Source organism: Equus przewalskii, chromosome 8, assembly GCF_037783145.1.
Source record: "Equus przewalskii isolate Varuska chromosome 8, EquPr2, whole genome shotgun sequence".
NCBI lineage: Eukaryota > Metazoa > Chordata > Mammalia > Perissodactyla > Equidae > Equus > Equus przewalskii.
Window position 1 is genome coordinate 58,102,022 of NC_091838.1, and position 17,216 is coordinate 58,119,237.

The window sequence follows — 17,216 nt, forward strand, 5'->3', positions numbered from 1 at the left end:
CTTTCACCTTAAATTCATTCTCCTTGTTTTTGGAAATCTACTTCTAATTTTCTTCTAATTTCTTTGTGCAGACCTCAGTTTTATTGTCAACACTTCTTTGAATTTCACTTCATCTATAATTTTAGTATTCTCCTAAATTCCTTGCCTAGACATCTCTCATTTTCACTCCACTACATTCTTCCTTGTTGACCATATCCAAATTTTGACTTTATTTTCCACTTATACCCTGATGACTTCTTTTTCCCATCTTCTCTAGCAGATTTCTCTGCTTAACTCTAAACCATATGCCCAAGTGTTTACTGGCTATCTCTACCTGATAGCCTACGTGCAAATCAAACACAGAATATCTAACATAGCCAAACCTCAACTCAAATTTGCTTCTCCTTCTGCATTCTGAGGTTGTTTGATTAGCACTATCATCCTCCTATATTCCCAAGCTAGAGGCCTAAGATTCTTCCCTTTTCTTCACTGCACCCTTGTATCCAATCCATCAAGAAGCACTACCAAGACTCTACCTCCCAGATCCTCGTACACATTTTCAATCTAGCTCTTCTTTCTTTGCCTTCTACCATATTTCTACATCTGACTCTTATCTACCTCCAGAATTATTGCAATGCCGTTTTGTTTCCCATGCCTCTAATATAATCTAGTTTCCTTCAAATCATCTCAGTGAAAACATCTAGTCATTCTATGCCTATGCATAAAATTCTGCAGTTGTTTCACATTGCCTTAAAGATAATGCTCCAACTCCAGTACAGCTTGCATGAGTTGACCCTTGCAACCTTTCCAATTACATCAACCACCAATCTAGACAAATAATTTACACTCAAATACTATCAAATTGCTTACAGTTCCTTGTACTGCCATGCCTTTGCCCATGCTATTTGTTTTTCCTGAAATGTCTTTTTCCCTTCTACATTTGTATAACTCTTGCTTATGTTTCAAGATTCATCACTGCCTCCAGGAAGTTTTCCTGGAAATCCCCAACCTGGCCTCTGCTTCAGCTATTTCCAACTGACTCTGGTATCCATAGAAACCTCTGCATATCTCCATTACTTCCCTTACTATATTTTATTTAAATATTCCTTTTAGGTGTGTGCATTCATCACTAATCTGTAAGATAAAAACTGTGTCTTATATGCTATTTTATACCTAGAATTCAGCACATACTACACATTCTATAAATTTTTTGTTGAATTACTAGTGGCTCTTTGTATTGATTATAAAGATAATGAAGATGACTACAGATGAATGTGTAATTTAATTTGTAGCTATGTGTTTTGATTAAAATAACAGTATATTTTCCCTTGGGAACCTTTAAAATAATATGTGAATTTGAAAAAGAATGAGAGAAATATGTGTAACAATGGCAAATGTATATATGTACGAAAGATGGGAATGATAGCAAAATGTTGTTTGTGGGTTTTTTTCACATGCTAAAGCAGAAGAATTATGCGTAATTTGGTGGAGCATGTGGCAGCAATTTTATTCATTTGTTTCAATTTTACTTATTTTTCACAAGGAACACGGGTCTTTTTTATTGTTAGAAATTTTATACACTTGCACATGTCCATATATATATTTATACATGTATATCATTTATCACAAAAGATGCAGAAAATCCATTACATATATTTTTAAGTATCTTACTGGATATTTTACATGATTATACTATTATTTGAACTCAGGATCCTTTAAAATTCTTTAGATTCTATTATTTAAATTATTTATCAAGGTTCTCCCAGTATACTTCATTGCTGTAGTTGATTTTGAAAATCTACAAAAGCCATTGAGGTAGGGAGAGACATTATTTGACATTTGTATATCCCAAACACTCAGTGAGTAAAGAATATTCTCTTTGCCTTAAATATCCTAAACTGTAAATAGCATTTGGAAAATACATTTTTATTTTTATGCATGTAATCATAAAGCATCAGAATAAAATTCTCCTCAAGTCAAATAGATTTATGAATTAAATTTTCAGTTAGGCTTCATGGAATTCTGACATTAATGATTTGTTCTAAGCGTAGTTTCTCGTGAGGCAGTTATATGGGCAACTACTGATAACTATTTTATAATCTTCTTAATTTTTTCTCCCCAATTCAGTTTTATTTGGGTCTGCTGTCTTTCTCAGCAGCCCACCCACACTAATGTCTTTGTTATTTACCTTCATATTGAGTGCTGCTACTTTCCCTGTGGCAATGTCAAAGTAATCTTCACACTGTCAATTTTGTTGGACTGAATTCTATTAACTCTTAAAGATGATGTCCTTCTGTTTGGTACTTGCTATAAAGCTGACTACTTCTACATGCAAGCAAAATGCTTTATGCTCCGGGGTCTGAGACACAGACTTATGGAGTTTCTAAAAAGTTCAGGCTTTAATCTCTGGCATAGTATTTCCAATCATGGAGTTCTTTCTTATCAGTTTCAGAGGTCAAGCTTTTTGCAGCCTTAGCAATTTTTCAGACTCTTTTTTAAGTTATTTTCTTCCTCAGAGAATCTCTAATGCATATCCTCTCCTCAAGCTATTTTTTCCTACCAAAAAATAATACACAGCACCATAATCCATACAAAAAACTTTCCACAACCTGCTTGATTTAAGTAAGATTGTAAGATTTAGTGTTCAATTTTCTCTTTTTTCTAGAATTAGGACTTACTAGCCAAAATCTTGTCTACAAATGGAATTTTATAACAGTCTATCTCAAAACACTTTAATCTTTTACGTCTTGGATTTTTGTGTTTCCTAGAATTTCTGTGTAAAGTCTTTCACTATTTTAGGATTCTAAACATAAAAACATTTGACATAGTATAGCCTTTCTGGTACTTCTAATAAGCAACATTGTTTAATGAAGCTTAAGAATCACCATAAGGCAAGAAGCTCTACAGTAAGCCTGTAGAGTTCTATCATTTCCACTTTGCACAAAGATACTCTTAACAAGATAATCAAATTCCAACTAATTGGAAAGTAGTGTTTTAATTTAATTAGGATTTTTTAGCTTAACTGAATAGTATAAAAAAAGTGAAAATTTCATTGTTTCAGTCTCTTTTTCCTTGAAAATGTTTCTTAACAGTATTTTTTCTCCTGCTTTTATGAGTGCAGTTACAGCAAATGTAAATTGATCAATGTTTGACGATTTAGAATGTTGTAGTGGTACATGCAGAGCAACATAGGTGTGAGTGGAAATAATAAAGTGTAAAGGGAGATATGGCTAAACCCAAACTGGCTCAAGCTATGTGCTTATTTTGTGGGTTTTTTTTTTTTTTTAAGTCTCTTTAACAAGCCTTTTCCTTGGCGTCCATCTCATTTTCTGCAGGAGTCTAGAACTGTCCGTCTACTCCCTGGCTGGTTTGAGATTTTAGATGTGTTTTGTTTTGTGCATTATGTTTTCAAAATTCCAACATACAAAATAGAAAAAAATGTTACATAAAAATTCAGAGTTTTTAGTTTTCATTTCACTGGAAAGTAGGTTTAAAAGAACAGAGAACTTGTCTGTGTTGTTTTACTGCTAAAGCCTCAGTGCTCAGAACTATGCCAAGGACACAGTGACTGTCTAATGAATTTGAGTGTGCAACTCCTGAATAACAAGTTAAAACACGGGGTAAAATAAATCTGAATAATTGAGTGCTTGAGTTTGTTCACTTCTGACTGAATTACTAAATTGAGTTACTATAACATTATAACTCAAAAAAATCACTGTGAAATGATTATTAAAAATGCATTTATGGGGCTGGTCCAGTGATGTTGTGGTTAAGTTCGTGCACTCTACTTCGGTGGCCTGGGGTTTTCGAGTTCAGATCCCAGATGTGGACCTAGTGCTGCTCATCAAGCCATGCTGTGGCGTCATCCCACATAAAACAGAGGAAGATTGGCACAGATGTTACCTCAGTGACAATATTCCTTAAGCAAAAAGAGGAAGATTGGCAACAGATGTCAGCTCAGGACCAATTTTCCTTACAAGGAAAAAAAAAAGTATTTATGAGTCGAATATAGGTGAACAAAAATAAGGGTTAGTCTCCCAAATGTGCTAAATCTGTGTGTGCTGAATGCTATAGGAAATACAACGATGAACAAGATATGGGATCTTCTCTCAAGTTGCTTCTGTGTAGTAAGTGAGAGAATATGTAAATAAATAAAATTTTGAGTAGAGAGAACATAGTTTGGTCAAAATTTATTGTAAATTTAAGATGATACCAATTCTAAAACACTTGATGTAAAAAGTTTAAGATTAAAATAGTTTAATTTTATAATGAGTTTTTCTTAAAGATCATATAGCAGGTTTTCCCACTATTTTCATTTCAAAGGTGGTACATCCCTCCAACTTTTTCTCAGACCCAGTAGAGAAATAATATATATCTTAATTTTCTAGAGTCTAACTTGGGGACTCAAGAACACAGCATGGAGACAAAAAGACAGTTGTAAGGATGAACCAAGCTGCTGTCAATCCTTAGATCATCAAAATAAAACCTAATATTCTTTTGGAATACATAAATTGAATGCAAAGTCAAAGTTTTGAAATTCAAATGTAAGTTTCGATAAAATTTTCAATAAATAACCATTGCCGAGGCAAGATTGATTTGGTCCATTTTAAACACTGAATATGAATCCACTCTTTAAATTTTAAAAGCAGTGGATAACTATATTTATATAGTAGATAAGGGAAGATTAGGATTTTTCAAGAGCTCTGAGTCTTAACTTTTCCTTTTTTAAGACCTTAGAATCATTGAGAATCAATAAATTATGGACCGTCTCTCTACTCGGAGAAAAATGATAATTATTTATAATTTTGTGCATTTTTTGAAGACTGAAATCTTAGACTCCCACATAGAACCTATTCTACAATATTGTTCTTAATTAATAACATCAATAACAGGTTTTAACCATTGTTTTATACTTATATAAAATTTTAATTGTTCTTTAATTCATACCTATACAGACTGGTGGGCTGGGCTGCCAGAAGTATCGATTTTCTACCTGGATGCAGGTTATTCTTTCCTCTCCTTGAAGCTCATATCCTGGGTCACACTGAAAAACAACAGTATCCCCAGGTTCTCGTCCATCCCCATTTCGCGTCCCATTCATGGGAACCCCTGGGTCACGACATGCAGTGGCAACAGAACCTATGAAAAGACAGAAACAAACCGTTAGTTTTGATGACACCAAAATCAATTTCGAAGTTCCAGTTTGCACTTTCCACATATCTATGTGCTTTTAGAAAATTAACTTAAAAATTCCAGGGCCAACTTTTAAATGCTGGCATAATAAATACTTTTTAATTTATTTTTGTTAAATAATTTTTGTGCTAACTTGTTTCAAGAAAGGGCATGGAATTATAGTAGCTAAATAATAGATTTACTTGCAATCTATTATTTTGATGCTCTGTGAAAGATACTGTGAAGAAGATAAAAAGAAAGCTGCAGACTGGGAGAACATATTTGCATGAGATATATTCCACAAAGGACTTGTGTCTAGAATATATAAAAACTCTTAAAAAACAACTGGGAAAAAAAAAGGAAGAAGAAAAACAATCCAATTACAAAATGGGCAAAAAACATTTCAATGAAGAGAATACCAGATGGCACAGGAAAAGATGTTCAACAACATTAGCCATTAGGGAAATGCAAATTAAAACCACAACGAGACATTACTACATACTTATCAGATTGACTAAAATAAAAAATATGATAACACCAAATGCTGGCAAGATTCTGGAGAAAACTGAATTATTCATACAATGCTGGTGGGAATATAAAATGGTACAGCCACTCTGGAAAGAAGTATGGCAGTTTCTTGCAAAACTAAACATGTGCTTGACATACAATCCAATGACCGCACTCTTATCAAGTGCAGTTTTATCCCAGAAAAGCGAAAGCTTATGTTCACATAAAAAGCCGAACATCAATGTTCATAGCAGCCTTATTTGTAATAGCTGAAAACCAGGAACAACCCAAATGCCCTTCAACAGGCGAATGATTAATCTAACTTTGGTAAATTCATACCATAGAATATCACTCAGCAACAAAAAGGAATGAGGACACACACAACAACTTGGATGGATCTGAAGGAAATTATGCCGAGTGAAAAAAATGCAATATCAAACGGTTATATACTATTTGACTCTATTTATGTAACATTCTTGAAGTGACAAAATTATGAACTGGGAAACAGATTAGTGGTTACCAGCAGTTGTAAGGGCAGAGGATGGAAGGAGGTGACTATGGCTGTAGAAGGGTAACACTAGCGACGCTTGTGAGGACCTGTGCTGTATCTTGACAGTGGTGGTGGTAGTCATACAAATCTACATAGAATGAAATACACACACACACACACACACAAGTACATGTAAAACTAGTGAAATCTGAATAAGGTTGGTGGATTGTATCAATGTCAATTTTCTGGCTGCTATATTGTGCTATGGTTACATAAGAAGTTGTCATTAGGGGAAACTGGGTGAAAAGTATACAGGCTCTCTATTATTTCTTACAATTGTATATAAATCTAAAATTACCTAAAAATAAAAATTTAAAAAAATCATTAGAGAAAAGGAGAATAGTATGAGACCATAGGAAAGTAAACATTCTTCTATGCACAGTATATGGTACATTTAATAATAGAGTTAACTCTAATTATTCAGGTTAATAGAACCAAATATTATTCTGAATTACCACAAAGTAGTTTTACCCTAAAGCATATGCCAATTAAGTATCAAAACAAGGAAGCTATTAAAATTTCCACTTAAGTAAGCTATTATTAAACTATATTTATAAATGTCGTATGCAGCACTTACACAAATTATTCTTTAAATTGCATATTAATGACACAAATTGCTGGATTACAGACACATAACTGTATTCACTCCTTCATTCACTGACTAACTGAATATATTCCAGCCATCGTGCTAGGTGCCAGGAATACAAAGAAGAAATAAGTAGACACAAATAGAACTGAACAGACTTCAAATTGTTCTGTATAGTGGTGGTACAAATAAACAGATTCTATTGTACACATCCTTAGTAGGAAGATGGGTATAGGTAGATAGGTCAATAGATCAATAGATAGATTCATCAATATATCAATCAATCTGTTAATCCATCCAGTAAACTTGTGGCTCATCTCTCTAATACACCCACACAACAAGGAAACCAGAATATCTTTATACCATATCGTAATGCTCTAATACTCAAAGTTGTATGGGAATCAAGAGGATCATATCAGTTAAAAAGCTGAAAAGAAAACTGGATATTGATGAGACACTAGGCCTGACACTGCATAAAAACAGCAACAACAACAAACGTGATCACACATATATATACACACACACATATATACATACACATATGTATATTTTTGTTTATGTTTTTGAAAGAGTAAAAAAAGGTTATTTTTTAAAGGATTTCTTTTTTTAAAGGGTTGCAAAATGTAGACTACAAATGTCATTTCACCAATCACTTAAGTGAAGCAAAATCTATCATCATATATATAATGAGAAGTCTTATAGTTTTGCTTCCTTTTACTGATAAACGAGTGTTTCTGAGCAATGTCTACGGACAGGGCCTTACATGTATAATTCATTTAATTCTCCTAATAACACTATGAGTCAACTGTGATTATTAGCCTTATTTTGGAGGTGAGAAAACTAAAGTTTAGGAAGATTAAGTAACCTGTCCTATATGACAAAAACTAAAAAGGGTGCAGAACCAAGATTTGAACTCTACTCTCTGCAATTTCAGAACTCAAATCCTTAATATTACACTAGCCTGTCCTCTTCTACTTGTAACTGTCCCAGAGATGCAATTTCTCTCCTTTCTAGTTAAATAAAATAAAATAAACCCCACTAAGAAATTATGAAAAAGGTAGAGATTATATCCATGAATAGAAAAACTACAGGTGATATAATCTGAATCCACCTTAAAACATATTCAATCTACCTTCTTAAGAGTTATTTTTGAGAGAGTGGTTTTTAGTTGTTACTAGAATAACAATTGAACTCATATTGGAGAATATTGGCAGGAGAGGGATAAGGACTTGGTTCCAATTTCCAAGTGAATTTGTCCTGGGATACCCATCACAGTTCCTTAGCAGAATATCCATCATGCCTCAGAGTGTCTGGCAACTATAATCTTCCCATATTGATGGAGATTTTTTGTAAAATGTTTTTTTGATAAGCTGAGTCATTAGGTTTTTCTTGATTTGCTGTGGGATGGTCTCCACAAAAACTAAATTGATCTCTGGATTGGTTTTACAATATATAAGTGGACAGTGATGGTCTACAGACAAGATTTACATTTACAATGTTTTTATTGGAAAGAAGTGACAAAATTGGAAATGTGCTATAGCTTTCAAACTGAAAAATAAGAATAGCATAAAAAACTATGAGAAAACTTCTCCCTTTTTGTGAGGCTTCCCATGTGCTGGACTCTGTGTTGGCAAGAAGCTTGAAGCTTAAGGTGAACATTCTTGAAAGTAAAAATGTATCAATAACAATGTTATGAAAATGTATTGAAACGAAAACAGTTGATACAAACGTCTTAGCTGAGTTTGAGGAAAAAAGGTGTTTTGCTCTTTTGTCAGATTTACTGTGCTTAAAGATTTAAAGTGGAACCAAGGAGCTAAAACAAGAAGGCTTTGATATGACAGCTAATACATAATATGTATGTGAAAATAAACATTTGCCTTTGGGTCAGTTTGACTTCAAGGAAGAGAGGTGGTAAATCCCTACTGTTCCTTTTTCTCTCAATTAAAAATAAATTAAGAGTAAGATTTTAAAGTACAATAGAGAATGATGGGGTTTAATGAAAGACCAAAGAAATTGTTTTCTCTTGGAATTACCTGAGTTCTAAAAGCAATTAGTTGAATATAAATAGGAACAATCACTTGGTGTGAATCTGTTATCTTATTTTCTTTACTTATTCCAAGTTTGACCTCCATAACGGTTATACTCTGCGTTTGTGGGTAGACAAAATTATAATAATTTTAGCATCAATCATCCTTGTTTTCTGTATGAAATAGAAACTATAACCATTGAAGAAAATAAATAACCATTTAAAAAGCCATGCTATCTCCTTGGGAATTAGGAGTGAAATAATCTCACATATTTAGTATGATTTTAAAAGCGATTATATAATCTTAGAATTTAATAGTCACTTATGTAAAAATACATTAATAATTTTTATTTGATATATATTTTTACTTTGGTGGAACACAATCCTTAAAATATATCATTCTTATTTGCAATTCTGTCTGTTATTACACAAATTTTTAAGTAGATGTTTGATCCTCTTTCTCTACTTTCTCCTATTCTGGAATAAAATATAGTGTATTTCTATAGAATGAAGACATTTTTGCAAGTAAGTATTTTAGCTTATCAACGGTTTTAAACATATAAAATTCTTTTAAAAGTATACGTCAAAACATAATATACTTACCACCAATGCATTAACATGGGTAATTTCTATTTATTTTCTTAACTTCTGTAATTCAAATTGCTTCAAATTTAACTGATGAAATGAATATCTGCATTTGCTCTATTACGTTTAAGTCTGCCATTTATTGCCGATTTTTCCTAACATAGCTATGCAAAGTAAGCAGAAATTCCAACAAAGATAAAAGGTCTTAACAACCTTGTAGTCTCACCTGTAATGATATCATGAAAAGAACATTCTGGAAAGTGTATATAATAGGCTTATATGCTATAATATCCAAATCTTGCTTAGATTTAACTTTCAAAACTTTATGAAATTTACAGTAAAAGATGACTTCCTGTCCCTGTTTCCTTCCCTTGAAAAGGACTGCCCATTTACATTCCGGTTAGTCTAGAATAGGAATTATCGAGTGGCTAGTCTGTTACTCATCTGTAGATTGTGCTCCTTACACCAGCTGATTATTCAGTAGAAAATATAATAGCCACAGGGGGAAAAGTATTATGTAAATAGAAGAGTGTGGGAATAGTTAATATTGTTAATATGTAGTATTTATTGAGCAATTACTATCATGCAAACACTGTACCATGAGCTATATTGCATTTGATTCACAAGAAGTCTGGGTACTGTTATTATTCATATTTTTCCAATGAGAAAATTGAGGCTTCAAAGCAATAAGAAACTTGCCTAACATGACACAGTTATTTAGGACAGTTAAAATGGGAATGGAGACATGAGACCATATCCAAATGACACTTCCCAAGTAAAAGTGATAGAGCCCTCATAAAAAAGTACTTAAAGTGTGGACTATAGTATAAAACTCAAATGATGTGATTAATTAAATTGGAATTTCTAAAATATTTTATTAATCTTTAAATGTCATTTTAAAATCATAAGAGCAACTATCTACCTGCCTGTCATTCTGGTTGGAGTAGTCCAAAAACCTACACATTTACAACACTTAGCTTTAAACATATCTTTTTCTTACTGAAAAAAAAAATGCACAGATATCCACATTACAGTGTTATTCACAGGATTCCACTGGTATATACTGTATCAAACAATAAAGTCTGTATATATAAGGAAGCTGTTCAATATGAAGGGCAATTAATTTAGAATAGATACTAATAAAATAATAATTATAATGATAACTATTGAGAGCATATTGAGCTCCCTATTGAGAGCATATTGTTTGCAAAATACTTGGCTAAAGACTAAGTTTATACTCAAGCTAAAACACAAATTCTTATGAAGTATTGTGATCATCCCCATTTTCAAATGGGTAAAAGATCATCTCTTCTGAATCACTCAGTGATGTTAAGTGCTTGCTCTCAGCAGAGTGAGAATTTGAACTCAAGCAACATCAGGGCTCTTAACTCCTACATGACCTGGTCTCAGCACAAACCTATCCCATTACCAGAGAAAACAATACAAAGTCATGCCCTACTAATGGAACTGTGACAGTTGCTGATTGATGAAAGAATTAGCCAAAAAACATTAGACCTAGTTTCAAATGGAAAGGAAAGAAATATCGAGCAGTTTATAACCCTTCATTACACAAAAACATTTCTTGCTGCTGATATTTCAACATAAAGGGAAACACAAAAGAAAGACTCAGGGTTATTTTTTGCAGGTATTATTAGAAATAATAAAAATAAAATTTAGCCTTATATATGCCAAATTTAGCCGTAAATGTGCCAAATGATATTCTTTAAGTAATTATAATACTAAAGACATTTCCATTCCAACTGCTTTTTCATTTTCTTTTCCCTTTCCATCCTCTCTTTTGTCTGACTTCTTTCCTTACAGTTAGTTGAAGTAATAAGATTGCCCTTATTTTACCACCACCAAATCTATTAGGTCACTGGCATCTGCATCCATATTCACTCCTTCCTCTCCTGTTCCAATGGAGAAGGTGCCCTTGCTCTATGTAAAACTGACCCTAGTTCTTGTGCTCCTGGTATTAAACCCTCTCTACTTCTCAAGGACTTCATTCTTAAACATTTATCATCTCTTCTGAATCACCAGTTCTTCCTTTTGTACTGGGTCATTCCGAACAGCATACAAAGTTGGCTTATATTTCCATCTTAAATAAACAAACAAAATCCTTGTTACATTCCCGTCCTCTTCCAATTATTTTTCCCATTTCTCTCCTTTCTTTACTAGGAAACCAATTAAACATCTCTCCTAAGGGAGATATCTGTAAACCTGTCTCCAGTGTCATCACCAGCCTTTCAATCGATATAGTCACTAAACTCCTCTTGTTAAATTTAGGCTGCCAAATCCACTGGTAACTTTTGCGCCTTTTTTCAGAAACTTCTCAGCAACATCTGTCACAACACTTTTTTTCTTGACCTCTTAGTCATCAGACTCTGCAGGTTTTCTTTCTGGCTTATTTGCTGCTCCTTTTCTCTATCTTTTGCTGTCTCTCAACCTTTTTAACCCAATGCCTGAGGGCTGGAGTACCTCAGGGATTTATCCTTAATGTTCTGCTCCCTTCTTTTTGCTATTTCTCCCTGGACAACTTCATCTGATCCCATGGTTTTAAATACTCTTTTTAACAACTCAAGAACACAATACCATTCACAATTGCAACAAAAAAGAATAAAATACCTTGGGGTGAATTTAACTAAGGAAGTACAAGACCTATACAACAAAAACTACAAGACTTTCCGGAAACAAAGTGATGACGACATAAGGAGATGGAAAGACATTCCACGCACATGGATTGGAAGAATAAACATAGTTAAAGTGTCCATACTACCTAAAGGAATCTAGAGATTCAATGCAATCCCAATCAGAATCCCAATGACATTCTTTACAGAATTAGAACAAAGAATCCTAAAATTCATATGGGGCAGCAAGAGACCCCGAATTGCTAAAGCAATCCTGAAAAAAAAGAACAAAGCTGGAGGCATCACAATCCCTGACTTCAAAACATACTACAAAGCTACAGTATTCAAAACAGCATGGCACTGCTAGAAACACAGATGCACAGACCAATGGAACAGAATTGAAAGCCCAGAAGTAAACCCACACATCCAGGGACAGCTAATCTTTGACAAAGGAGCTGAGGGCATACAATGGAGAAAAGAAAGTCTCTTCAACAAAGGGTGCTGGGAAAACTGGATAGCCACATGTAAAAGAATGAAAATTGACCATTCTTTTTCACCATTCACAAATAAACTCAAAATGGATCAAAGACCTAAAGGTAAGACCTGAAACGATAGCACTTCTAGATGAAAATATAGGCAGTATACTCTTTGATCTTTTCAGACACCATGTCTTCTCAGACAAGGGACACAATAGAAAAAATAAACAAGTGGGACTTGATCAGACTAAAGAGCTTCTTCAAGGCAAGGGAAAACAGGACTGAAACAACAAAAAAAACAACCCACTAGTTGGGAAAAAATATTTGCAAGTCATATATCCAACAAAAGGTTAATCTCCATAATGTATAAAGAATTCACACAACTCAATAACAAAAAATTAAACAACCCGATCCAAAAATGGGCAGGGCACATGAACAGACATTTCTCCAAAGAAGATATACAGATGGCCAATAGGCACATGAAAAGATGTTCATCATCACTGATCATCAGGGAAATCCAAATCAAAACTACACTAAGATATCACCTTACACTCATTAGAATGGCAAAAATAACCAAAACAAAAAGTGACAGATGTTGGAGAAGTTGTGGAGGAAAAGGAACCCTCATACACTGCTGGTGGAAATGCAAACTGGGGCAACCACTATGGAAAACAGTATGGAGATTTCTCAAAAAATTAAAAATAGAAATACCCTATGACCCAGCCATCCCACTACTGGGTATCTACCCAAAGAACTTGAAATCAGCAATTCCAAAAGTCCCATGCACCCCTAAGTTCACTGCAGCATTATTTACAATAGCCAAGACATGGAAGCAACCTAAGTGCCCATCAACTGATGATTGGATAAAGAAGACATGGTATATATATATACAATGGAATACTACTCAGCCATCAAAAGGATACAATTGTCCCATTCACAACAACATGAATGGACCTTGAGGGTATTATGTTAAGTGAAATAAGCCAGATAGAGAAAGGCAATCTCTGCATGACTCCACTCATATGTGGAAGTTAAACATGTAGACAAAGAGAACAGATTAGTGGCTACCAGGGGAAGGGGAATGAGGCGGGGGTGGGCACAAAGGGTGAAGTGGTGCACCTACAACACGACTGACACACAGTAATGTACAACTGAAATTTCACAAGATTGTAAACTATCATAATCTCAAATATCAATAAAAAGTTAAATAAATAAATACTCTTTTTAGCGTAATGCCTCCTAAATTTATATATTCAGCCTACTGTCTCTCCTGAGCTCTAGACCATTCTGTTCAACTTCTTTACTTGGATATCTAATAGGCCTCTCATCTTATCATGTCCAAAACACAAAATTATAAAATCTTTTAGTTTTCATATTTTTGGAAAGAGAAATGTTTAAAAAAATTAGAATTTCACCTGTCTATGCAAATTTTTCATAGGCCATTGATGTCAATAAAATCAAATAAATATAATACAGTTCCAATTTTAAAATTCCTAATTGCAAATTTACTTCTAATTTATTCTAATACTCAGATACAAATACTTTTATTAGAAATAAATTCACCATAGAAGGTGAAATCATTGACACAAGAAATAAACTGAACATTAGCAAAAATATAAAATATTATAATTTTTACTTTATTTTTTATGCCAGTGATGTTACCTTGTATAGCAGCATTCATTCTAACAAAATGAGTTTGTATCTGGTTATCATAAGCTAGAGGTAAAATTGTAATAACAAATTTTTGCTTTCAAAATGGAACTGTTTTCATTCTACCAAAACCAACTTGTATTCACATCAGTTTTTTCTTAATAATCCTCATGAACCAGAAAGTAAAGACATGTAAAAGTAATATGATTTCATAACTACTTATTGTATAAATAGAAATAATTTTTCAAAATATGCTATTTTTATACTAATTATATATAAGTGCATGTCTTCACATGCATTAAAAAAGAATGTATTCTCTAGTTGAGAAAACTTACACTAATGTTACTAAGAAATTGTTTTTATAATACCCTCAGTCTTCACCAATGATCTAAATCCACTGAAAGAGTTAACTGCATTTATTGTTAAGTAACATGTGACCTTATCAAATCAAGCTTTATGATACCCTAGGGATAAATGGATCTTATATATAAGAAATTGAAGAGAAGCTTCCACAATAGTTAAAAATAGTTCATCAAATAAATATTTGTGGACCGAGTGAACAAAACTACAACTAGTCATTTCAGTGTATGCTGAAGGTTTATATGTAATTCAATATTTTTTGGACACTGAGAAACATTTATTCCAAGTATGCATTAACACAACATTTACACTATATTTTAATTTGCTTTAACCTGTCTGGATAACCTGAGGATGTTTTCAGAACAAAGCAGATAGCACTCAGTAGCACAGAATATAACTGAGTTCTCACCATTGTTACAACTCATCAGTACTATAAATATACTTCCGACTTCTCATTTTATATTTGTTTTCAACTAATTGAGTGTAATTTAATTGGAAATATGCACTTCACCTAATACAGATTTCACAATCCTAACTAGTGCAGGTATAGGTTTCAACTAAAATATGGATGATAATTTGAATTATTATTCACAGATAATGTCTGAATTACCATCTTGGTGATCTTTGGCAAACTAACACTCCAGTTTTCTTATGGCATTGTTTTGTACAACAAAGAATACATACTCTAAAATCAGTCATAAGGTCTGTGTGTCCTTTCTGTCCAGAAAGTTGACGTTTTGGTATAAACTTCTTTACCTCGAGACCTTTCAAAAAAGAAAAATCTTGGATTCATGCAGTTGAATAAGTAATGCCAGCAAAAGCAGGAGGCTTAGATTCCAGTCTTGACTGTAGTAAAAAAGGGGTATTGATCAGGTTGTAATGATTCCCTGAATTTTAGCTACCTCAACTGTAAAACTGGCCCAGTAATATTTTACCCGCCTGGTTTAGTGTTATATAACATCTTAAAGTTCTATTCTAACAATTATAATTTATAATTTTATGAAAATTATCAATTCTGAAATAAATATTTAAAGACCATTAGATTTTACTATTCACTGTGTAGTTGTCTAAGAAGTTGTTTTATGTTTTTTTGCAATATGTCAGGAGACTTCAACAAGGTCATAGTCCAAATTTGGTATTCACAAGGCTTTACATTCTTTTTTTCCAGTTTTATTGCCTTATATTTTGTATTGACTAAGAAGTGACACTGCATTCTCCACTTCAGTACCTACAAGGAAATCAAGTTGGGTAATGGGAATATTTAACCTGGAAGAAAATCCCATCCAGAGTCAAATCAATCAGAAAATATTTGAAACGCAGATGGTAACCTAGAGGTGAATTTCACCCTGGGGAATTTTGCCCTTGATTGAGCCCTTGCTTTGTACAAGATCCATCAATTTTATAAAGAATGTTCAACATCATTATTAGGCCTACAGTCTGCCAGCTATTCAGTAATGTGGCTATCTTTAGAATTTCATTATGCTTCTAAGCATATACCTAATGACATGGCAAGTCAGGTTAAAGTAGATGGCAGTATGACAGACATTCCCATCAACTCAGGAGGGAAACAAAGTTGCTCATTGCATGGGACGCAAAAGAAACCTCAAAGCTAGTGTACAATACTTCCAAGTGTATAAAAATATCTTTTAAAAAATACCTATTTATTCATTCATTTCACCAGATAATTGTTGTGCACCCACTATGAGCCAGGTATTATGCTTGATATTGGAAATATATTTTAACAAGAGATAACACTTCCCTACTTTAATTGATTCTGTTCTCCAGTATGTGGACAAAAGTGGGGAAAAAAAAATCACTGATCTAATTTTTGTGAAATCAAAAGGTAAGTTAGGTTGAAGACTGTCAATGTTCCCCACACAGAAAACTGATTTCACATCTAAAGATTATAAAAGATCATATAAAAGTCTCACTTGAAATAGAAACCTAATATTTGGGGAACATAAGAATTAATGAGCAAGAAAAGAAAAATCACCTAAGAATAGTTTTATATTTCTAACTGACAGTATATAGTATCAGTGTGCTTGTTATTAAAAGATTTCCTGCTCAATCAGATTCATTTAACATTTACTAAGTACTAAGTACCAGGTGCAGTGCCGAGTTCTGGGGATATAAATATCAATAAGATAACACCCCTGCCCTTCAAAGGAACACACTCTAAGAGGGACAGCAGATGTGCACATAGCTTTAATATAATAAAATGGGCATTAAAATCAGGCGGCTTTTTGTCATTAAAACTGATAAATTCTGGGCGCGGAATGAGAAGCTAAAAGTAATTTAAATTATGTAATTAAAATATGTACTTACTAATAAAATTGATACTATATTGATACACTTTTCAAAATAGATATTTAAATGAAAACTACTTTAAAAATAATTCCTAGAAAATTAAAATGGCATATGCCTGTGGACAAAGAAACATCTTCTTTATGCAAATTATCTAAACATTAAAAATAAGATAAGCAAAATAATTACTTGTGGTATAAATGCACATTCTTTTTTTCTTTTTTTCTTGAGGAAGATTACTCCTGAGCTAACATCTGCCGCCAATCCTCCTCTTTTTGCTAAGAAAGATTGGCCCTGAGCTAACATCCGTGCCCATCTTCTTCTACTTTATACGTGGGATGCCTACCACAGCATGGCTTGCCAAGCAGGGCCATGTCCGCACCCGGGATCCCAA

General features: G+C 33.3%; 1 protein-coding gene across 7 annotated transcripts in view; it reads right to left on the reverse strand.

Moving 5' to 3' along the window:
- CSMD3 (CUB and Sushi multiple domains 3) overlaps nt 1-17,216 on the reverse strand; it is a 1,172,992-nt gene that overhangs the window by 255,208 nt on the left and 900,568 nt on the right. For all 7 annotated transcript variants that reach the window (XM_070630871.1, XM_070630869.1, XM_070630875.1 and 4 more), the window contains one exon: nt 4,927-5,118. In XM_070630871.1, the coding sequence (XP_070486972.1) occupies nt 4,927-5,118 (192 nt within the window). The remainder of the gene's footprint in view (nt 1-4,926; nt 5,119-17,216) is intronic.